We start from the raw sequence: 22,790 nt of genomic DNA, 5'->3' as shown, positions 1-22,790 counted from the left end.
CCTTGATATCCTGTCCATGTATATCACAAACAGGATTGGTGACAAGGCGCAGCCCTGGCGGAGACCAGCACCCACTGAGAACGAAACTGACTGGCTGTCGAGGACGCGAACACAGCTCTCGCTTTGGGAGTACAGAGATTGGATGGCCCTGAGGAGAGAACCCCTTACCCCATACTCCCGCAGCACCTCCCACAGTTTCTCCCGGGGGACCCGGTCATACGCCTTCTCCAGATCCACAAAACACATGTAGACCGGATGGGCATACTCCCAGGCCCCCTCCAGGATCCTTGCGAGAGTGAAGAGCTGGTCCGTAGTTCCACGTCCGGGGCGAAAACCGCATTGTTCCTCTTCAATCTGAGGTTCGAAGATCGGCCGAACCCTCCTTTCCAGCACCTTGGAGTAGACTTTACCACGGAGGCTGAGAAGTGTGATACCCCGGTAATTGGCACACACTCTCTGGTCCCCCTTTTTGAACAGGGGAACCACCACCCCGGTTTGCCACTCCTTTGGCACTGTACCCGACTCCCACGCGATGTTGAATAGGCGTGTCAACCATGACAGCCCCTCAACACCCAGAGCCTTTAGCATTTCTGGCCGGATCTCATCAATCCCTGGGGCTTTGCCACTGCGGAGATGTTTGACTACCTCAGTGACCTCCACCAGGGAAATTGACGACGAAACACCATCAACCTCGAGCTCTGCCTCCAACATAGAGGGCGTGTTATTCGGATTCAGGAGTTCCTCAAAGTGTTCCTTCCAATGTCCGACAACCTCCTCAGTTGAGGTCAACAATGGGATGAAGAGAGGGGGGGTGCCACGTAGTTTGTTCGGGCTGTGCCCGACCGGGCTCCGTGGCAAACCCGGCCACCAGGCGCCTCATGGCCTCATGAAGCCAAAACATGTAAATAGTATTTTGATGGAATTGTTTTGAATTGATCGCACCAGTGTTTAATTGGTGCTCTCCAAGAGATATTCATTTGATAGCTGTGTTTACTGTTTGGTGGAAAAAATCTGATTTGAGAAGAATTTGTGAGTTTTGACAAAATTATTATCTCTTCTCAGGTTTGTGTTTGGAGTTTTGAGAAATTGAGCTATAGTTTCAGAAAACGTGTTTAAAGGATTGAGAAAAACTGTAAAAGAAAAGGCAAAGTATTGTAATGTGTAGGCCTACATTATCATTGCAATAGATAATTTAAGTGCAATAGATACATTCTGGTTGCTGTGTACATACATCAACTGATGCCTCTGGACACATCATCAGTGCTGTGCCTGGGATCATCTGATGTTTTCGGGTCTTTCAACATAACACGCCCTCCTCCAGGTGACCCAGCCGGGGCTGATCAGGCCTCAGCTTGTGTCCAGATGGCTAGCTAGCTACCATGACTCCCTGGCTCTCCTCTTTTGAGCCACAGCCATCTTGAGGCCTTCTCTGCCGCATCGCATCATATGCATACTGCGGACGGCCCTCCTCTGTCTCTCTCCCTCGATGCCCAAACTGCTGAGAGCTCTGTTCAGGGAACGGGCTGCAAAGCCCCCGCATCCAACCTCCACCGGGAGACACCTTGGTCTCCCACCAGCCTGCTGACAGACACCGACCAGTCCCGCGTACTTGGATAGCTTCCTCTCAAAGGCCTCTTCCAGGCATTCCTCCCATGGGACGGTCAGCTGGACTCAATTTCTAAGATGCGATTTCCTGCATTCTAGTCCATTTTAGGGTGACCTGCTGGACATTGGGCAATCCTAAATCCTTTCTAATTCATAGCCTACATTTTCAGTTGCAGGGCCTGCTCAAGACAATACTATTTAATGGAAAGGAACAATAACCACCTAACTATTGACCTCTAGAGATATTTATGTAAACTACATTGGCAAAATTGAGACTAACTTTCAGTAGATTCAAAAGTAGGATTGCAGAGATGGATTGTTTGTTTGTTTTCTTTTTGTATTATAGAATTGGTATGCTTACTGTGCCTAGCCAACAATAGGCCCATTATTTTGTAGCGAAGAATTATCAATGCTATTGCATGTCCTTTCCACTAGATGGCAATGAAGAAGCTTTGGGGGCTTTTGAAGTGAGATTCGGGGCTTCAGTCCCGAAAGCCAACCACTCCCCCCCCCCCAGCTCACCAATATGTGTGTCACCTTCTCCCTGATGGTCTGAATAAGTCGCCAAGTGTGTCGTTAGTGGCCTTTCAGAAATAAAGTCTGAAAGAGAGTCAATGATACGTGCATCTGTTAATGATCTGGAATGTTTGATACTATTTTATACTACTATAACTGAATGTTCCCGTTTCTTCAGTCCAAATCCTCCAAGCTGAGCAGATGTTTCTCCAGAGCTCTGGTTGGTTATCCTAGCAGCACACCTGGAAGGTCCTTCCAGCCCCTTGGATCCCAGCAGGTCTCTAAGGTGTCCTGCCCCCTGACGTTGGCCCAGTCTTCAGTCCCTCCCGCCGGCTCTTCCTCAACTCACTGTGGGCTTGGTGGACCATGACAGACCTCTGGAGACATCCCAGCATGTCAACAACAACGGAATATTTAGAATTATGATTAACAAAGTACGTATATAATCGAATAGTTATGCTGATAAAAGCTCATGGAAAACATCTATAGTTTGATCTGAGAGTAGTGTGTGTGTGTGTGTGTGTGTGTGTGTGTGTGTGTGTGCCACTGTTACAGGTTATATAGCTGCTACTCCTCCCAGCACCCGTTTCTGTCTCCTCCTCCTCCCTTCAGCCCCTCCTGCTGTCTCCTCCTCTCAGCTCAGAGTGGTCATGAGGAGGAGTTTGCTCCGAGGTCCAGCTGATGAAGGACAGCTCTACAAAAGCACCTCCTCCGAAACCCTCCTCCTCCTCCTCCGCCTCCTCCTCCTCCTCCTCCGCCTCCTCCTCCTCCTCCTCATTCTGTCTCCTCTCTCCTCCTCAGCCTCCTCCTCCTCCTCCTCCTCCTCCTCCTCCTCCTCCTCATTCTGTCTCCTCTCTCCTCCTCCTCAGCCTCATCATGTGAAGACTTGGCTTGGATTGAGTCAGCTCAATCATTATTATTACTCACGATTGAAGTTGAAATGTAATCATGCAGTCTCCCCCCCCCCCCCTCTCTCTCTCTCTCTCTCCCTCTCTCTCCCCCCTCCCCCTTTCCCCCTCTCTCCACCCTCCCCCTCATCTGTATTCTCTGTTTTGTTGTTCTGTTGTCGTTTTAACTCGTGGATTATTGATGTTATTGGTAAAGGGCCGGACAGTAAAAAGATCAATGATCTAATCAATATCTATATATCCTGTTAGGATATATAAGGTATTATGGGATGTTTATGTGTCATATCTAGTAAACATGTTGTGGAGAACAAGAACTGAGAGCTGACATCTTCTTCAAGAGCAGGGGCCAGAACCACTAGACCAGAGACCAGACTGGACCAGAACCACTAGATCCCAGAGACCAGACTGGACCAGAACCACTAGAGCCCAGAGACCAGACTGGACCAGAACCACTAGAGACCAGAGACCAGCCTGGACCAGAACCACTAGAGACCAGACACCTCCACTCTGAGAGGCCGTGCCCACCAGAGCCTCGACCCCCTGGCCCAGGCCCGGCGGTGGGCAAGGAGACCGCGATGTACCGCAGAGAGGAGCGATACTGGAGTCCTGAGTCAGCAGCGCCCCCTGATGGCCCCGAGGGGCCTCGCTGCTTTAGTTCATCAAATAAGGGGAGAAATACTATTATCATTGTTAATTAATTAAACTGAAAACACCGCAATAACACATGGGCTAGAGTGCATATGATAAAGCTGCTTCAGACATCCCTACCTGGTGGTTTCATGATGTTAAAATGTACCCCTGGCACTCTAATTATCTGTTCTAATTATTTAAAATTTAATTATATTTTAATCTGAATTTTATATATATGGCTGACGGCCAGATTAAAAAATGGGCCGGAGTTTGCCAACCCGAAGAGTGCCCTCCCTCATTTTGAATGGCTGGTCCGGAAGTAAATTTCCCATTCATTTTCTAAAATTGTTAGATAAAGAGTTTAAGCGTTGAACCAAGCCAATCGTTCGTCAAGGTAGACCTGAGCATAATGGCGCATTTCCACAGGAGGGTGCGGGTCGGTTCAGTCTGCAAAAAGTGCTGCATTTGATTCAGGGCAAAAATAAACATTATTGTGTGTACAGTGTACATTATTTTGTGCACGTGGGAAGGAACTACTCATCCCATAAACCATTGCAAATTTTCACGGTAAGCGATGGAGTTCAGTTTAGCCATCAACGACTTGACTTTCACGGGTGCGGGGGACGATGGAGACAGGAAGTGGAGAACAGAAAGTGGAGAACAGAAAGCGGATAACAGCGAGTGGATAACAAGGCCCCAGGAACAGTGCATACTTCCTCAATCCACCAGTGCTCATCGACCAAGCCTGGTATTGCAGCTGTTTAAGCGGGCTGTGGACGGGTCCATCGATTCAAGGGGCCCAGAAGTAGATATCTCCGTTCACTCAAATACAAGTGGGGAACAGGAATGTGTCTCCGCAAAAAATGCCTGGATATCAATCAAAGGCTCATAATTATCTTTATACCATGTACCAATAAAATGCAAGTTTCCCTTTTCAAAACGCCTCCTCAAGCGTTTTATTAGCCATTTTATTTTATTTTTCTTCTCGTGTCCAAGGTTTTTCTTTTTACTTAACATGAATGACGTTGATGGTTTTTAGTCACTGTGTTGACTTTTTATCACTTCCAAGTCGCCGAGGGATGTGTAGACAGATCTCTCCCTTACGATGCTACAATGCTAACAATGCTAGACAACGAGAATATTTCTGCATCCGGCATGTCATGAACTAGGGCGTGGCTGGCTCCCATGATGAAGCAAATTTCCCCTTGATGTTGCCCTGCGCCATTGAGTAGTTTTCATAGGAATGAATGGGCGCCATTTTATAATTTCCTGTCCTTTCTTTAATAGGTCCATGGTGGATAAGAGGGCATGGATAACAGGAAGTGGCTAACAGGAAGTAGAGAAGAGGAAGTCGTGAACAGGAAGTGTGAGGCGGCGGCTTCTTAACGCAGTATTTATTGATCTCCAGCGTTCCACTGGAGGTTGAGGCATAAACAGTACATTTGAACAAAAATAGAACCAATATTTACAATTATTGTATTAAAAATACAAAAAAAACAACAGATACATACTTCATCAACTGTCTTTTTAAAAGACATACATGTGGAAGTATCACGAGAAATGATGCGGGGGACAGTTAAATGTACATCGTCTTTGACATCAGTCATTAAACACACTTCTACCACTAGGCTGACGAGCTGTGATCTACGCCTGATTAGAGCTGGGACAGATTAGAGCTTGGACTGATTTGAGTGGGACTGGTTAGAGTGGGACTATGCAGAGATTAGAGTGGGACTATGCAGAGATTAGAGTGGAAATCGACTAGAGTGAGATTAGAGTGGGACTATGCAGAGATTAGAGTGAGATTAGATTAGAGTGGGACTAGATTAGAGTGGACTTTCAGAGATTAGAGCTGGGAACACATTGGGATCAGTGATGGGATTAATCTGGAATTAGCACTGAGAATTTGATTGGTTGATCACTTGGATTATCATATTAAGGGATTCTTTTAGGGATTAGCGGTGGGTCTGTGGAGGGATTAGCAATGTTATTAGCACTAGGATTATGAGGGTATTAGCTTTGAGATTAGCATTGGCAGTATGAAAGGGTTAGCATTGGATAGGTTTTGGGTCTATGAAGGGATTAGCATTAGGGTATTGATCGGATAAGAATTGGGATTAGCATTGGGGTATTGAAAGGATTAGCATTGGGATTAGCATTCGGGTATTGACAGGATTAGCAGTGGGATTGAGTGAGGATTAGCAGTGGGAATAGCAGTGGGATTAGCATTTGGGATTATCATAAGGATATTGAAGGGATTATCAATGGGATTAGCAGTGGGACTAGCATGGGGATTAGCAGTGGGATTAGCATGGGGATAATGTAGGGATGACCGCTCAACCGGCGTCTGCGCTCTCCTTGTTGTGCAAGTTGTTTATCGAACGGGTGCTAATATACACATGATCTCACCACGGTTTACAAACGCATCATTTTACCCACAATCCATCGGCAGCCATTACAAAAAATGACAATAACAAAGTCAGAGAAATAATCCAAAACCTTTGAGAGCTTCCTTCAGGAAACTCTTCTTCTTCTTCATTTACCGGAGCCTCCGACGCTGGTCAATGTGACCGGCGGCCGAGGGGTCAGCGGGGGTCACCGCAGTGGTCAACAGGGGTCGCCTGGGGTCATCAGGGGTCACCGCTGGTTCACCTCAGAGGTCATCGACCCTGAAGACAAGGACCGGGTTGAGGACCAGGACCGGGTTGAGGGCCAGGACCCTGAAGACCAGGACCGGGTTGAGGGCCAGGACCCTGAAGTCCAGGACCGGGGCGAGGACCAGGACCTGGTTGAGGACCAGGACCCTGAAGACCAGGACCGGGGCGAGGACCAGGACCGGGTTGAGGACCAGGACCCTGAAGACCAGGACCGGGTGAGGACCAGGACCGGGTGCAGAGGCGCAGTAACGCGACTCTGTGCTTTGACCTTCATCAGTCGATTAAAAACATTGAGTTTGGAACAGCGTTGGATCACGCTGACCTCTGACCTCACGCTGACCTCTGACCTCACGCTGCTGTGCTGAAAGTGCCATTTGATCCGTGGTTGTGGTCCAGTGTGTGCGTTTTAATCTGTGTGCGTGTGCTATTGTGTATGTTGATGTGTGTGTTGTGTGTCTTGATGTGTGTTGATGTGTGTTGATGTGTGCGTGTGTGTATGTGTTTTTGTAATAATACTGGTCTGGTGTTGGGAGGGGGGGGGTGTCTCTCAGAGTCCAAGAAGAGAGACAAGCCGAGGGGGACGGGACAGGAAGTAAGACAGGAAGTTGGGTTTTGTTCTCGTACTAAAACACAAAGTGCAGATGAGGCTCAACACGTCAGTTCAATTTATTCAGCGTCCGTCGCCGATGGCAACAGTCGGTTGTGTCCGTTACTAATGGCAACCAGGGCTCCCACTCTCTAACAGGAAGCCTCCCTCTCTCTAACAGGAAGTCTCCGTCCAAAGTGCCAGAAGTCCGTCGTCTTCACAGTAGAGATGCTTTAAGGCAGGGGGCGGGGCCGGCGGCAGCTCCACCAATCAGAGGCCGCAGGCACGTACGTAACTGATGATGAGTCTATTGGTCCTTCTACACGTCAGTCTCTCTGACCCCGCCCCTTTCTACTGGGCGGAGCCTCTCATCACTGCAGGAAGACCCGCCCCCTTCAGACTGCAGACACCTGTTCATCGTCTGAGAGAGAGAGGGAGAGAGAGAGAGACAGAGAAAGACAGAGACAGAGACAGAGACAGAGAGGTAGAGAGAGAGAGAGAGAGTGAGTTAACATTAGTCTCTAAGGCCACGTCTCATACGGAACATCTAGTTCATTCCATGCAGGAGCTCTACGGACAGGAGGAAGACAGAGGAGGTGTGAGGATCACTGGTCTGGTAACCGTGGGGACAGCCCACCGTACACCTCGGGGATGTGATGGGGGTTGTAGTTCGGTGGGGCTACGGGGGAGTTGTAGTTTTCTAGCATGCAGGGTCGTGACCCCCGGACCTCCCTGACCTCTCACCTCTGGGCCTCACTAAGACTCACCCTCCTCCTCCTCCTCTGGGCGAGGGGGGCCGTGGGCAGGGCCGTGGGGGGGGCCGCGGGGGGGCCGGTGCTGCAGGTCAGGTGACTGCGTGACCATGCGGGAGCGCTGCAGCGCCGTGCTATAGTCGGGGGGCCGGCGGCTGCAGAGAGGCCCGGCCGTCGTCGTGGCGACGGGGGCGCTGGGGGCGGCAGGGGGCGGGCCGTCCGGCAGGTCGGCGGCGGTCAGCGCCGTGTAGCCCGGGGGGGTGGGGGGGGGCTCCCGGTAACGCCCGTCCTTTCTCGCTACGGCAACCGGACGCAAAGCAACACGGGTCAGTTCAACACACACACACACACACACACACACACACACACACACACACACACACACACACACACACACACACACACACACACCCCCTATCTATATAGCTGCATGGATGTAGGCCTACAGTAGGACTACAGTAGGGTGCGGTAGAACTACAGTAAGGTGCAGTAGGACTACAGTAGGGTGCGGTAGGACTCTGCGGGCCTCACCCAGCAGCCCCTTGCCCCCCGTGGTGATGGGCGAGGGCGTGGCGCGGTGCTTTGCGTCCTCCGAGCCGGTGGAGGTGATGCTGCTGGTCTCCCCGTCGGCGTTCACCTCCTTCCCGCCCCTCCTCTTGATGGTGCCCGTGTCCCCCTCCGACTCCTCCCCCCAGTAGGCCGCCGAGGAGGAGGACGAGGAGCTGGCCGACGCCCAGCTGCCGCGGGTCTGGGCGGCCCACAGCCCGGCTGGGACCCCGCCCCCCCCGCCCACCACGCCGCCGCCCCCCGCCACGAAGGCCAGCGTCTCCCAGCTGCGGCCCTGCATGGTCTGGATGTTGTCATGGGAGCCCGAGGAGCAGGAGGTCCAGGAGCCACGCCCGCTGTCGGCCGCGTCCAGGGACACCCGGTCGCCCTGGTCCCCCGTCAGCTCCTCACTGCTGGGGGAGGACAGCACCGTGGGCCCCCCCGCGTACAGGGAGCGGCAGTCCTGCATGGAGGAGTAGGAGCTGGGGGGGGGGGGGGGGGGGGGGGGGAGGAGAGAGGTCAACTTAAAGAGATGAAAGAGGAAAGCTTCAGTACAGCTCTGAGCCTTGTGTGTGTGTGTGTGTGTGTGTGTGTGTGTGTGTGTGTGTGTACAAGTGTGTGCCAGTGCGTGTGTGTGTTTGTGCTTCTGCATGTGTGTGTCCGTGTGTGTGTTTGTGTGTGTGTGTGTGTCCGTGTGTGTGTGTGCTCCTACCCCAGGCTGTACTGGTCCGGGTCGGTGGTGGCCCGTCTCTCCAGCCGGGCCCCGCCCCCCCCCAGGGCCGGGTCGGCCCCCCCAGAGCTCCGCTGCCTCCGCTGCTCCTGCATGTCGAAGGAGGAGGTGCTGAGGAGGCTGGAGCGGGAGGAGACGTCGCTGTGGACACCGCTCTCTGCGTAGCTCTCACCTCCTCTGGACACACCTGGGGAGGAGGAGGAGGAGGAGGAGGAGGTAGAGGGGAGAGGAGGAGGAGGAGGAGGAGGAGAGAGGAGCAGGAGGAGGTAGAGGGGAGAGGAGGAGGAGGAGGAGAGAGGAGGGGAGAGGAGGAAGTGGAGTAGAGACAGGAGTAGGAGGAGGAGGAGAGAGGAGCAGGAGGTGGAGTATAGACAGGAGGAGGAGGAGGAGGAGGGGAGAGGAGGAGAAGAGAGGAGGAGGTGGAGGGGAGAGGAGGAGAGAGGAGGAGGGACAGGAGGAGGTGGAGGGGAGAGGAGGAGGAGCAGAAGGTAAGATAATGAGGGAGGAGGATGTGGGGGAGGGAGAAATATATGTGAACGTGGATAATGTACTGAGAGACACACTTCTCCAAGGGATGGATTTGCATCCATCAACTGGCCTGAACAGGCCTGAATTGTGTTTCCGTTTCGCAAAAAAGCAACTCTAATATTAATCGTAGGTACAACTTTGTCGGCTCTTGCCTGCGATCAAATCAGTCAACCATCACAATTGGGTGTCCTTGTGGTGATCACCATGGAGACGGTCTTACCCTTCTTGGGGGAGCTCTGCGGGGAGGTGGGCGGGGAGGAGAGCTGGGAGGAGGTGTTGGACACCGTGTCCTCTTGGGGTCTCCTCTGTCTGTCGGTCCCCTCCTCCGACAGAGACAAGATCTTCTTCAGGGAGTGAGGAGAGCTGGTGCCTGTGGAGTAGAGTGCAGTGTTACACACGGCCACCAGGTGGCGGCAGAGTGCAGTGTTACACACGGCCACCAGGTAGCAGCAGAGTGCTGTGCTACACACGGCCACCAGGTGGCAGCAGAGTGCAGTGGTACACACGGCCACCAGGTGGCAGCAAAGTGTAGTGTTACACACGGCCACCAGGTGGCGGCAGAGTGCAGTTTTACACACGGCCACCAGGTGGCAGCAGAGTCTAGTGTTACACACGGCCACCAGGTAGCAGCAAAGTGCTGTGCTACACACGGCCACCAGGTGGCAGCAGAGTGCAGTGGTACACAAGGCCACCAGGTGGCAGCAGAGTGCAGTGTAGTGACCCTCCAGGTCTCACCGAAGGGGGGCAGGTCCTTCACTGGGACCTTCTTGCGGGAGGGGTAGAGGGCCACGGCGGGGACCTGCAGGCCGGGGCCCCCCCGCGCTAGCTGCCCGCGCTGCTGGCTAGCCGCCCGCGCCACCACCGGAGACGTGTCTGACCGTCGCCCGCTCGGGATCTTAGGGACTGAGAGAGAGACATTAGCCATTAGCCGTTAGCAGTTAGCAGGATCTTAGGAACTGAGAGAGAGCAGTTAGTTGTAAGCTGTTAGCATATGGCAGGTTCTAGTCTGAGGTTCTAGTGTGAGGTTCTAGTGAGGTTCTAGTGTGAGGTTCTAGCGTGTGAGGTTCTAGTGTGAGGTTCTAGCATGTGAGGTTCTAGTGTGAGGTTCTAGCGTGTGAGGTTCTAGTTTGTGAGGTTCTAGTGAAGTTCGAGTGAGGTTCTAGTGTGTGAGGTTCTAGTGAAGTTCGAGTGAGGTTCTAGTGTGTGAGGTTCTAGTGAAGTTTGAGTGAGGTTCTAGAGTGTGAGGTTCTAGTGTGTGAGGTTCTAGTGTGTGAGGTTCTAGTGTGTGAACTTCTAGTGTGTGAGGTTCTAGTGTGAGGTTCTATTGCGAGGTTCTAGTTTGAGGATCTAGTGTCTGAGGTTCTAGTGAATTTCTAGTGAGGTTCTAGTTTGAAGTTCTAGTGTGTGAGGTTCTAGTTTGAAGTTCTAGTGTGTGAGGTTCTAGTTTAAGGTTCTAGTGTGTGAGGTTCTAGTGTGTGAGGTTCTAGTGTGTGAGGTTCTAGTGTGTGAGGTTCTAGCGCGCTTCCAGCGGGGGACTCACGGGTGCAGACGGAGGGCTCGCACTGGAGGGACAGGGCCTGTAGGCTGTCCTCGCTGTCGTCCAGCCGCAGGTGGGCCAGGTACTGCTTCACCTTGCGGGCCATCTGCGCGTCCTCGTACAGCTTCTTGGCGTTCAGGAAGGAGCTGCGCCGCACGCGCTTCTTATGGCCGCCGGCCTGACTGACGTCCAGCACCGCCGCGTTGGCACTGCCCTGGCTCAGAGACCTGCTTATACACACACGGACACCGCACGCACACACACAGAGAACACACACACACACCGCACGCACACACACCGCACGCACACACACACCGCACGCACACACAGAGAACATACACACACACACGCCGCACGCATACACACCCAGAGAACATACACACCGCACAAACAAACGAACACCAAACACACACAGACATTCACACAAACACGCACACACACACACACACAGACGATACAAACAGACATTCACACACACGGAACACAAAAATGGAACACACAAACGCACACACACAGGTCGTACACAGACCACCATAATAAAAGATGCATCCCCATACAAACACAAACAAAGAGATGTGCACATTTGCAGACGCACAGACGACAGAAACACAAAAGAGACAAGATAAATATGCAGTTTTATATCCAGCCTCCTGTGTGTGTGTGTGTGTGTGTGTGTGTGTGTGTGTGTGTGTGTGTGTGTGTGTGTGTAAAAACAGCAACATACAATGACATGCAGAGAGGAACTTGTGACATTCCAGGCATTGGCAGCAGGTTAAAGGGTTGAGGTCGGTTAGCCAATAGGAGAGCAGGATGTGGAGTCACATGATCTGCTTTAGAGTTCAGCTCTCAGTTAAACACCAGCTGAATTTGGTTCTATTGTAAACCAATGGATGCAAACTGCTTGTTCTAAACATCTGGTCACACGGCTGCTGCATGCATCAGATTATTTAAACAAACCAATCGGCCATTAGTCACTCTCCAGTAAGAGGTCCAACCATCAGACAGATGCACCTCTCAAACCAACAGCATCCACAGGTAGAGTGAGAGTACAGTACAGTAGATATACAGTAGTCTCTACAGTAGAGTAGATATACAGTAGTCTCTACAGTACAGTAGATATACAGTAGTCTCTACAGTACAGTACAGTAGAGATATACAGTAGTCTCTAAAGTACAGTAGAGTAGATATACAGTAGTCTCTACAGTACAGTAGATATACAGTAGTCTCTACAGTACAGTAGAAATACAGTAGGGGTGTACGGTATAAACGGTGCTGAAGGTATACCGGTGTGAATTTGCCCTACGGTATGGATTTTGACGTTACCTCGGGACCGGTAGACAATGTTGTGTGTAACGCGTAACAAAGTAAACAATGCGTTAATACAGTTCCCTAACTACTTTTTCATGTAAAAAGTAAAGTTACGAGCAACTACTGAAAATATGGTAACGAAACATAGTTCCTTTTTCAATTCGGCACCACGTTACTTTTCCCAGGGACAGATTGACAGCGATACTGCATTCTCAGGCAGTATGCAATTGCGCAAGTACGCAGGTGCGCAGCAAGCGCTCCTGCGTGCTTGCGCAATAGTCCCTTCACAAGCTCTCATTCCACAACGTATGAGACAGACGCTGGTAGCGTGAAGCCATCTCTGCAATCAGACATTGCTTCCGCAGGCATTTTGAAAACCAGTCCTTACAACAAAAAGCCAGTGGTGGAACGAGATGATAAACGTTGTCACTGTTTACCTGTGTGGACATGGTTCCCTTTCAAAATGTCGATAGAAAGGGCTTTAAAGAGATGGTCAAAACACTCGATCCCAGGTACGCGTTAAATGCCCGCACACACTTCAGCCAAATTGAGATGCCAAAACTATACGGCGAGGTCCGCAAGCAAGTGGAGAAACTAATCCATACTATTAAACATTAATGTTTTTCAGAGATGGAAGTAACTTGAGAATAGATTTAAAAAAAAAATGTATGCGGTTTTGCTGCCTTTCCAGTATTTTACCCCTTCAGAGGCATTTATATCGAAATTAGAAGATAAAGTTAACATACCGTGATATAATACCGTCACGGCCACCATGTATACCGTGATATACATTTTAGTCCATACCGTACAGCCCTAATATATAGTAGTCTCTAATGTAGAGTACAGTACAGTAGATATACAGTAGTCTCTACAGTACAGTAGATAAACAGTAGCCTCTACAGCATAGAGCAGTAGAGTAGATATACAGTAGTCTCTACAGTACAGTACAGTAGATATACAGTAGTCTCTACAGTACAGTAAAGTAGATATACAGTAATCTCTACAGTACAGTACAGTAGATATACGGTAGTCTCTACAGTACAGGGGTGCCCACACTTTTTCCGGCTTGGGAGCTACTTTCAAAATGAGCAGGTCAAAATGATCTACCTACATAAAAAAATACTAAACAAATATTTGTTCATATATACTGAGTATATATTCTGACGACTTCCACTAAATGGAGTCAGCCAGGGTTTCATAGTCCGAACAGTAGCTGCTGGTAGCTTGTCTCAAGCAGGCTCCAAATGACCATGAGTTATGGTGGAACGGCATTTGGATTAATAATCTTCATTTGGGAAAAGGCTGAATGGCATAAAGAAGGAGAACCAGATAATGTTGAGGAGGTGGCACATGTCCTCATGGTTGGATAATTAAGTTCCCAAATGATCAATGAGCCCTGGTCTGATCGACCGGTCGACATTGACCTGCGTATTGGGCACCCCTGGTTTCAGATACAGCTGTCTGATTGGTGGAGCTGATTATGGCAAGAGTGACATAATGTTAGGGTGACGAATCAAAGGCAAGCGCTGAAGGAAGTAGCAGAAATCAAGGCCATGGAGAGGTCAGCGGTTAAAGGGGACAGGTCAGAGGATAAAGGTCAGAGGTTAAAGGGCGCTGAAGACTTACCCTAAACTCCTCCACTTCTTCTTCCTACAGGAAGTCACCACAGAGAAGCAGCAGCAGGAAGAGAGGAATGAAGGGAGAGAGAGAGAGAGAGAGAGAGAGAGAGAGAGAGAGAGAGAGAGAGAGAGAGAGAGAGAGAGAGAGAGAGCGAGTGTGTGGTAGAGAGAGAAAGAGAGAGAAAGTGTAAGAGAGAGAGTGTGTTGGAGGGACAGAGAGAGAGAGAGAGAGAGAGAGAGAGAGAGAGAGAGAGAGAGAGAGAGAGAGAGAGAGAGAGAGAGAGAGAGAGAGACAGAAAGAGGGACAGAGAGAGTGTCAGAGAGAGTGACAGTGTGTGGGAGAGAGAGAAGACAAGCTTAGGACAGGACAGATCACCAAGATCACCAAAGAGAAGCAGTAACCAATCACATGAGGAGCAGAGGGATCACATGACCACAGAACCAGGAAGAGGACTTCACATGACCCACAGACCCAGAGAGAGGATATGATTGGACAAACACGTAGGCCACCAGCAACACACGTTAGACAGACAGAGTGGGAGGAGCAGGTCGCTAAGGAAACGGTCGTCAAGGAGACGGCTGCTGAAGTAGAGGCGTGGACTTGTTGAGAAGAACCAGTGATGCTAGCGAGGCGGACCAGTAGGGCTGCTGCACATGGTACAGAACAAATACAGGAACCGGGCCATGGGGAACCTGGTTCTAGAGGAGACCTGGTCCTGGTTCTGTTCTAGAGGAGCCCTGATGCTGGTTCTAGAGGAGACCAGGTTCTAGAGGAGCCCTGGTTCTAGACGGTACCTGGTTCTAGAGGATACCTGGTCCTGGTTCTAGAGGAGCCCTGATGCTGGTTCTAGAGGACACCAGGTTCTAGAGGAGCCCTGGTTCTAGACGGTACCTGGTTCTAGACGGTACCTGGTTCTGAACATGAGGGCGGGGTCCATGTTGACGGACGCCATGCGGCCCACGTGGCGGATCTCCTTGGCGATCATCCTCATCTTCTCAAAGTTGATGAGCCCGTCCACCTTGGAGTCGTTCCCTGGGGACAGACGGCAAGTCAGGAGGACGTCCGCACGCCGCTATGCATTGTGGGAGGGGGAGGTGAGGAGGAGTAGGAGGGGAGGAGCAGTAGGAGGTGAAGAGGGGTAGGAGGGTGGGGTGTAGGGGGTGGGGCTAGGAGGGTGGGGGTAGGAGGATGGAGGTAGGAGGGTGGTGTCTAGGGGGTAGGAGGAAGGTGTAGAAGGGTGGGGGTCTAGGGGGCGGGGTCTAGGGGTTGGGGGTCTAGGGGGCGGGGTCTAGGCGGCGTGGTCTACCTTCGTGGAGGAAGGTGAGGTCCTTCTTGATGACGGGGAACAGCGGTATGATGGGCGGCTGCAGGTTCTGGTTGTTGAGCACGTTGCGGTACTTGGCCATGTTCCTGGACGGGTCGAACAGGTCCTGCAGGTCCCCGAACAGCTTCTCGTACTTGCTGGGCAGCTTCTCCCAGGTCCCCCGCAGCCGGGACACCGGGGCCAGGTTCAGACCGCTGGGAGGGCAGGGGTCAGAGGTCAGAGGTCAGAGGATAGAGGATAGAGGGGACAGAGGAGCGAGGCTACAGGTAGACGTGGGTTCATATGGTCCAGTGGTGGAAGAACAAGAGATCCTGAGCTGGGAATCAAACTGCTGGGTGAAGCCCCCACATATCCCAAGACCCCACACCAGACCCCCCCAAAGACCCCCAGACCGGACCGTCACAGACCCCCTGACCCCCCCAAGACCCCCCCCCCCCCCCCCCCCCCACCCCCCCAGACCAGACCAGGCCCCCCCGCCGGCCCCCTGAGGCTCACCTGATGATGGCGAACATGGAGTTGAAGTTCTTGCAGTCGCGGCAGTGCAGGGCGATCTTGATGAAGTGCTTGACGGTCTTCATCCTCTTGAGCTGGTGGGGCTCCCGCGTCACCTCGCTGGCCACCCAGAAGGTCTCCTGGTTGATGGCGTCCTCGAAGCGCTTCAGGGCGGCGGGGCCGGGCCGCGAGCGCAGCTTGTAAAGGTCGTCGATGTACTCGGTGGGCTCGATGGCGCAGAACAGCGTGAAGGCGCGCATGCTGAGCTGCGTGGCCACCTCCACCGTGCTGAGCTGCAGCAGGCAGATCTGGCCCTCCCGCAGGAGGTCCTGGGCGTCCTCGTCCGAGCACAGCGTCTCCGTCTCCATGTTGCTCTTCAGGTAGTACCTGGGGGGGGGGGGGGGGGGTTACCACGGAGACGGGGGAGGGGTTACCGCGGGGACGGGGGAAGGCTGGCTGCAGATCGAATCAAACTTTGTTTATGCACGCTTTTTTACTACAGAACAAGTGAAACAACTCAGAAGGGAGAGGGGGAGTCAGAGAGGGGGAGTCAGAGAGGGGGAGTCAGAGAGGGGGAGCCAGAGAGGGGGAGTCAGAGAGGGGGAGTCAGAGAGGGGGTGTCAGAGAGGGAGAGTCAGAGAGGGGGAGTCAGAGAGGGGGAGCCAGAGAGGGGGAGCCAGAGAGGGGGAGTCAGAGAGGGGGAGTCAGAGAGGGGGAGTCAGAGAGGGGGTGTCAGAGAGGGAGAGTCAGAGAGGGGGAGCCAGAGAGGGGGAGCCAGAGAGGGGGAGTCAGGAGCGAGAGGGGGACTCAGAGAGGGGGAGTCAGAGAGGGAGAGGGGGAGTCAGAGAGGGGGAGTCAGGAGGGTGAGGGGGACTCAGAGAGGGGGAGTCAGAGAGGGAGAGGGGGAGTCAGAGAGGGGGAGTCAGGAGGGTGAGGGGGACTCAGAGAGGGGGAGTCAGAGAGGGGGAGCCAGAGAGGGGGAGTCAGAGAGGGGGAGCCAGAGAGGGGGAGTCAGAGAGGGGGAGCCAGAGAGGGGGAGTCAGAGAGGGGGAGTCAGAGAGGGGGAGCCAGAGAGGGGGAGCCAGAGAGGGGGAGTCAGAGAGGGGGAGTCAGAGAGGGGGAGCCAGAGAGGGGGAGTCAGAGAGGGGGAGTCAGGAGCGAGAGGGGGAGTCAGAGAGGGGGAGTCAGAGAGGGGGAGTCAGGAGGGTGAGGGGGACTCAGAGAGGGGGAGTCAGAGAGGGGGAGTCAGAGAGGGGGAGTCGGGAGGGGGAGGGGGAGTCAGGAGGGAGAGTCAGGAGGGAGAGGGGGGTGTGCGGGGGAGTGTGCGGGGGAGTGTGCGGGTCTGACCTGCCGCTGAGCTGGATGCGGTCGGCCAGCTTGGACAGCTGCTCCGGGAGGCGTCTCTGCTTGATCACGCCCTCCGGGGTGACGGACACCTCGCACAGCGAGTAGGCGTCGGGCGCGGCGGTCAGGGCGAACTCCCGGATGCTCTGCGCCACCACCTCCCGCGCCGTGGTGTCCTTCCCGATCATGATGTACCGCGACTGCTGGTCCGCCTTGAACACCCGCAGGACCTGGTCCGAGAGGTCTGGGGGGGGGGCACAGGGGACCACTTAGTACTCTACCCCCCAGGACCTGGTCCCAGAGGTCTGGGGGGGGGCACAGGGGACCACTTAGTACTCTACCCCCCAGGACCTGGTCCCAGAGGTCTGGGGGGGGGGCACAGGGGACCACTTAGTACTCTACCCCCCAGGACCTGGTCCGAGAGGTCTGGGGGGGGGGCACAGGGGACCACTTAGTACTCTACCCCCCAGGACCTGGTCCGAGAGGTCTGGGGGGGGGGCACAGGGGACCACTTAGTACTCTACCCCCCAGGACCTGGTCCCAGAGGTCTGGGGGGGGGTACAGGGGACCATTTAGTACTCTACCCCCCAGGATTTGGTCCCAGAGGTCTGTTCGAGAGATATATATCATACTGTATACTTTAGATATATAATATTGTATATCGTACTGTATACTGTATACATAACTGTATATCGTACTGTACACTGTATACATATAATATTGTATATCATACAGTACACTGTGTATATATCAAATCCTATATAATGCATATATATATATCATACTGTATATATAATACTATATATCATACTGTTTACTGTATGTATATAATACTGTATGTTATACTGTATTCTGTATAGATCATATGGTTTACTGTATGTATATTTAAGCAATAGATCACGACAGGCTGTGGTATGTGCTCATTATACCACTGTTAAGGGGCGTTGTTTGGCCCGACGCGCAGCGGAGGGCCGGCGACCCCCTTCACAGTGGTATAATGAGCACATGCCACTGACTGAAGTGAGCTATTGCTCACTTCAGTCAGTGAAGAAAAAAAAAAAAAGTCAAAATAGCTGTTTTTTAAAGAATACAAAAAAGTAGTCCCTCCTGGCTGCCTTCAAAATGCACGACGGTCGCTATGCAACACACTTTAGCGTCCCTCCGAGAGAAGGCTCGGCTAGAGCGGTTCGCCGGCAATTTATCCTATGGAGCAGTTCACTCACCGTGTGCCTAAGCTTTCGTTAGTCTCTCCATCGCCTTGCTCACTCCCGGAGTAACAACATTTACACCATCTCCCATCATTCAACATATTTTTAGGCTTCAGTGAACCGTGCAATTGCTTTTATACAACTACTTCTATACTTTTTTAACCATTTCTAATTCCAGGCGCGGAGTGATATGCAAACTTTCACAAAATGATTGGGCGTCATAGCAGTTATGTATACGCTCATTATACAACAGTTAGGAACCAATCAGATCGCTGGATTTAAGCCCCCCGTTGTATAAAATACTGTATATCATACTGTATACTGTATATATCATACTGTATACTGCATATATAATACTATAAATCATACTGTTAGTGTTTACTGTATAATACTGTATATTAAACTGTATTCTTTATATATGATTCTGCTTACTGTATCTCTATAATACTGTATATCATACTGTATACTGGATATATCATACTGTATACTGTATACATCACCCTGTATACTGTGTGTCTATATAAATACTATATACTGTATATATCCTACTGTATACTGTATATAACATACTGCACACTGTGTGTGTATATATCATACTGTATACTTTATATATCATCCAGTATACTGTATATATCATACTGAATACTGTACATATAATACTGCATACTGTTTGTATATATATCATACTGTATGCTGTTTATATCATACTGCATACGGTTTGTATGTATATCATCCTACTGTATATATCCTACTTTACACAGTATACTGTATATGAGCAGGTGACATGCGGTCAGCCCTCACCTGATTGGTTGTTGAAGTCCAGGATGCGATGGTGTGTCTGCAGCAGGTCGGGGTTGGAGGAGGACAGGTTCCCGCTGACGGGCAGCGCCGCCGGGATCTGCTTGGACTGCTTCATACCCACGATGCTGTCGTCCTGCGATTGGCCCACCGCCACGTCGCTATGGAAACAGGAGGGAGAGGGCGGGCGGGGTGAGGGAGCAGTTCTGTCGGTCGCAGGCAGGGGGCGGTGTTGTGTAGGGGAAAGGTGGAGTCAAAGCCATCAACATACATCCAATAATGTCACCAGCACTGCCTGTCTGAGAGGAAGTGAACACTGAGAGGTACACGCCCACACTTATAGTGCTAGTATATGAATACTTAATGATATACTGTATGTCTAGTATATGAATAATACTGATATGTCTAGTATATGAATATCTACTAATATATATCTAGTATATGAACACTTACTGATATATGAAAAATGCTGATACGTCTAGTATATTAATATTTACTAATATATGTCTAGTATATGAATACTTACTGATACATGTCTAGTATATGAATACTTACTGATGTATGTCTAGTATATGAATACTTACTGATACACGTCTAGTATATGAATACTTACTGATGCATGTCTAGCATATGAATATTTACTGATATATGTCTAGCATATTATTATTTATTGATGGTGAGCATTGTCTTGTGTTGTTGTTGCGGTATTGTTGTGTATTATTGTGTTGATGTTGTGTTGTTGTGTTGTTTACTTGTAGGGCTTTGGGGGCAGGATGCTGGTGAGCGTTGTGTTATTGTGTTGTTGTGTTATTGTTGTTGTGTATTATTGTGTTGTTGTTGTGTTGTTTACTTGTAGGGCTTTGGGGGCAGGATGCTGGTGAGCGTTGTGTTATTGTTATTGTGTTGTTGTTGTGTTATTGTTGTGCTGTTTACTTGTAGGGCTTTGGGGGCAGGATGCTGGTGAGTGTCTTGTCGAAGATCTTCTTGAGCTTGTTGCGGCCGCCCACCGTGCCGCCTTTCCCCTTCTTGCTGCTCTTCTCCAGGGCCAGCACCTGAGGGGAGAGAGGGAGGGAGCCATGTTATAGGTCCTGTTACCATGCTCGGTTTGTTATAGGTCCTGTTACCATGCTCGGTTTGTTATAGGTCCTGTTACCATGCTCGGTTTGTTATAGGTCCTGTTACCATGCTCGGTTTGTTATATGTCCTGTTACCATGCTCGGTTTGTTATAGGTCCTGTTACCATGCCCGGTTTGATGTTATAGGTCCTGTTACCATGCCCGGTTTGATGTTATAGGTCCTGTTACCATGCTCGGTTTGTTATAGGTCCTGTTACCATGCCCGGTTTGATGTTATAGGTCCTGTTACCATGCTCGGTTTGTTATAGGTCATGTTACCATGCTCGGTTTGTTATAGGTCATGTTACCATGCTCGGTTTGATGTTATAGATCATGTTACCATGCTCGGTTTGTTATAGGTCATGTTACCATGCTCGGTTTGATGTTATAGGTCATGTTACCATGCTCGGTTTGTTATAGGTAATGTTACCATGCTCGGTTTGATGTTATAGGTCATGTTACCATGCTCGGTTTGTTATAGGTCATGTTACCATGCTCGGTTTGATGTTATAGGTCATGTTACCATGCTCGGTTTGTTATAGGTAATGTTACCATGCTCGGTTTGATGTTATAGGTCATGTTACCATGCTCGGTTTGTTATAGGTCATGTTAAGATGCTGGGTAGGAAGTTCTAGTTTATGTTATGGTGATGTTGTGATATTGTAGGTGACGTTGTGATGTTCTAGGTGATATTGTAGGTGATGTTGTGATGTTCTAGGTGATGTTAAGGTGATGTTAATGTGATGTTGTAGGTGATGTTAATGTGATGTTGTAGGTGATGTTAATGTGATGTTAAGGTGATGTTGAGAGCAGACCTGCTCCACGTCCACAGCCAGGTCGGGGATGGAGAAGCGGCTGGCCTTCTTCAGGTCTCCGATCTTGGGGAGGTGGGGGGCGCCGTTCTTCCTCTCCACCTCCTCCTCCACCTCCCCCTCAGAGGGGTCCTGGTCCGGGCGGGCCAGGAGGTCCTTAAACACTGAGGGGGGAGGGGGGGGAAGAGAGAGGGGAGGGAGAGAGGGGGAGAGGGGGAGGGGGAGAGGAAGAGAGGGAGAGAGAGAGAGATTTATCAAATGAATGTTACATTAAAAATGGATAGAGGCTGCGGTTGGTCTGTGTTTCCGGTGACCGCTCACCTAGCAGGTTGGTCTTCACCGTGATTGACAGGTGGGTGTTGTTCTTCAGGATCTCGTTGGCCTTCATCAGCTGGACGTTCTCGAAGTTCTGACCGTTGACCTCCAGGATCTAGACAGACAGACAGACAGACAGACAGACTAGGTGAGTTTATGTCATTGCTCCAGACGTCTGGTACGGTGAGAGTGGTGGAGCCCTGGCCCTGACCTGGTCTCCCCTCTTCAGGCCGCTCTCTGCTGCCTTGCTCCCGGGCTCCACGGCGTCGATGAACACCCTGAAGCCCTTGTCCTGCCCCCCCAGCAGGCTGAAGGCCAGCGGGGCGTCCCGCGAGGCCCGGGTCAGCGTCACCACGCGGGCCTTCGCCTTCGCCGCGCACGCAATGTTCAGGAGCCGCAGGTGGCCGCACATCCTCTGGAACACAAAGGCTAGGTGTTAAAGCTCATGGTGTTATAGGTTAGGATACTATGTTATGATGTTATGATACAACGGCATGTTATGATGCTATAGGTTATGATATAACGGTATGTTATGTTATAGGTTATGATTAGTGCTGTCAAGTGCTTAAAACATTTAATCGCGATTAATCACATTAATGTCAGTTAACTCACGATTAATTGCAAATCTTTTTTCTAAGCTAAACATCCCTTTCTTTGTCCCATTAATTGTTCTCATTTTAATGCTCTTAAAATGGAGAAGTGCATCGGCTTGCCTTGTGCAAATGTTTTTTGTTTTGTTTTTGGTGCTATGTTATGATGCTATGTTATAGGTTATGTTATGATGCTATGTTATGATGTTATAGGTTATTTCATGATGCTTTGTTCTAGGTTATGTTGTCATGTTATGATGCTATGTTAGGATGTTATAGGTGATTCATGATGCTTTGTTCTAGGTTATGTTGTCATGTTATGATGCTATGTTATGATGTAGGTTATTCATGATGCTTTGTTCTAGGTTATGTTGTCATGTTATGATGCTATGTTATGATGTTATAACAGTCTGCTCTCTCACCTCTCTCTCCAGGTTGTTCTCGAACTCCTCCAGGAAGCGGGTCATCGCCGCGTCGCCCTCAAAGTCGTTGAAGTGGTTGTTGACCCACAGCAGCACCACGCGTGTTACCTAGGAGACCGTCAAGACACGTTACCTAGGAGACCCTCAACACACGTCACCTAGGAGAAAGACCGTCAACACACGTAACCTAGGAGACTTGGGGTCATAGGTGAAAGGTTGTGACCCCTACCTTATCCCTGAGGCTGGGGGTTAGAGGTGATAGGTCGTGACCACTACCTTGTCCCTGAGGCTGGGTGTTAGAGGTGAAAGGTCGTGAACCCTACCTTGTCCCTGAGGCTGGGGGTTAGAGGTGAAAGGTCGTGACCCCTACCTTGTCCCTGAGGCTGGGGTAAGAGGTGAAAGGTCTTGAACCCTACCTTGTCCCTGAGGCTGGGGGTTAGAGGTGAA

The 22,790-nt window shown here is 50.9% G+C and overlaps 1 protein-coding gene across 10 annotated transcripts in view; it reads right to left on the bottom strand.

The window, feature by feature from the left end:
- Positions 1–5,036: 5,036 nt before the first annotated feature.
- rapgef2b (Rap guanine nucleotide exchange factor 2b) overlaps positions 5,037–22,790 on the bottom strand; it is a 62,745-nt gene continuing 44,991 nt past the window's right edge. For 6 of the 10 annotated variants that reach the window (XM_030367702.1, XM_030367707.1, XM_030367708.1 and 3 more), the window contains 18 exons: positions 22,344–22,451; positions 21,543–21,746; positions 21,338–21,446; positions 21,020–21,180; positions 20,023–20,141; positions 19,093–19,250; positions 17,087–17,327; positions 15,743–16,126; positions 15,230–15,441; positions 14,832–14,955; positions 13,930–13,953; positions 10,999–11,225; positions 10,194–10,361; positions 9,679–9,828; positions 8,913–9,117; positions 8,186–8,682; positions 7,670–7,951; positions 5,037–7,323 (listed from right to left, as the gene is read on the bottom strand). In XM_030367702.1, the coding sequence (XP_030223562.1) occupies positions 7,298–7,323; positions 7,670–7,951; positions 8,186–8,682; positions 8,913–9,117; positions 9,679–9,828; positions 10,194–10,361; positions 10,999–11,225; positions 13,930–13,953; positions 14,832–14,955; positions 15,230–15,441; positions 15,743–16,126; positions 17,087–17,327; positions 19,093–19,250; positions 20,023–20,141; positions 21,020–21,180; positions 21,338–21,446; positions 21,543–21,746; positions 22,344–22,451 (3,399 nt within the window). In that variant the 3' untranslated portion in view covers positions 5,037–7,297. Of the gene's footprint in view, positions 7,324–7,646; positions 7,952–8,185; positions 8,683–8,912; positions 9,118–9,678; positions 9,829–10,193; positions 10,362–10,998; positions 11,226–13,929; positions 13,954–14,831; positions 14,956–15,229; positions 15,442–15,742; positions 16,127–17,086; positions 17,328–19,092; positions 19,251–20,022; positions 20,142–21,019; positions 21,181–21,337; positions 21,447–21,542; positions 21,747–22,343; positions 22,452–22,790 lie in introns of all 10 variants that reach the window. The other 4 variants (XM_030367703.1, XM_030367704.1, XM_030367705.1 and 1 more) reach the window with 4 other exon arrangements.

Source organism: Gadus morhua, chromosome 10 (genome assembly GCF_902167405.1).
Source record: "Gadus morhua chromosome 10, gadMor3.0, whole genome shotgun sequence".
NCBI classification, from domain to species: domain Eukaryota; kingdom Metazoa; phylum Chordata; class Actinopteri; order Gadiformes; family Gadidae; genus Gadus; species Gadus morhua.
Note: the sequence above shows the minus strand (reverse complement) of the source record. Positions and strands in the feature narration are given on the sequence as shown.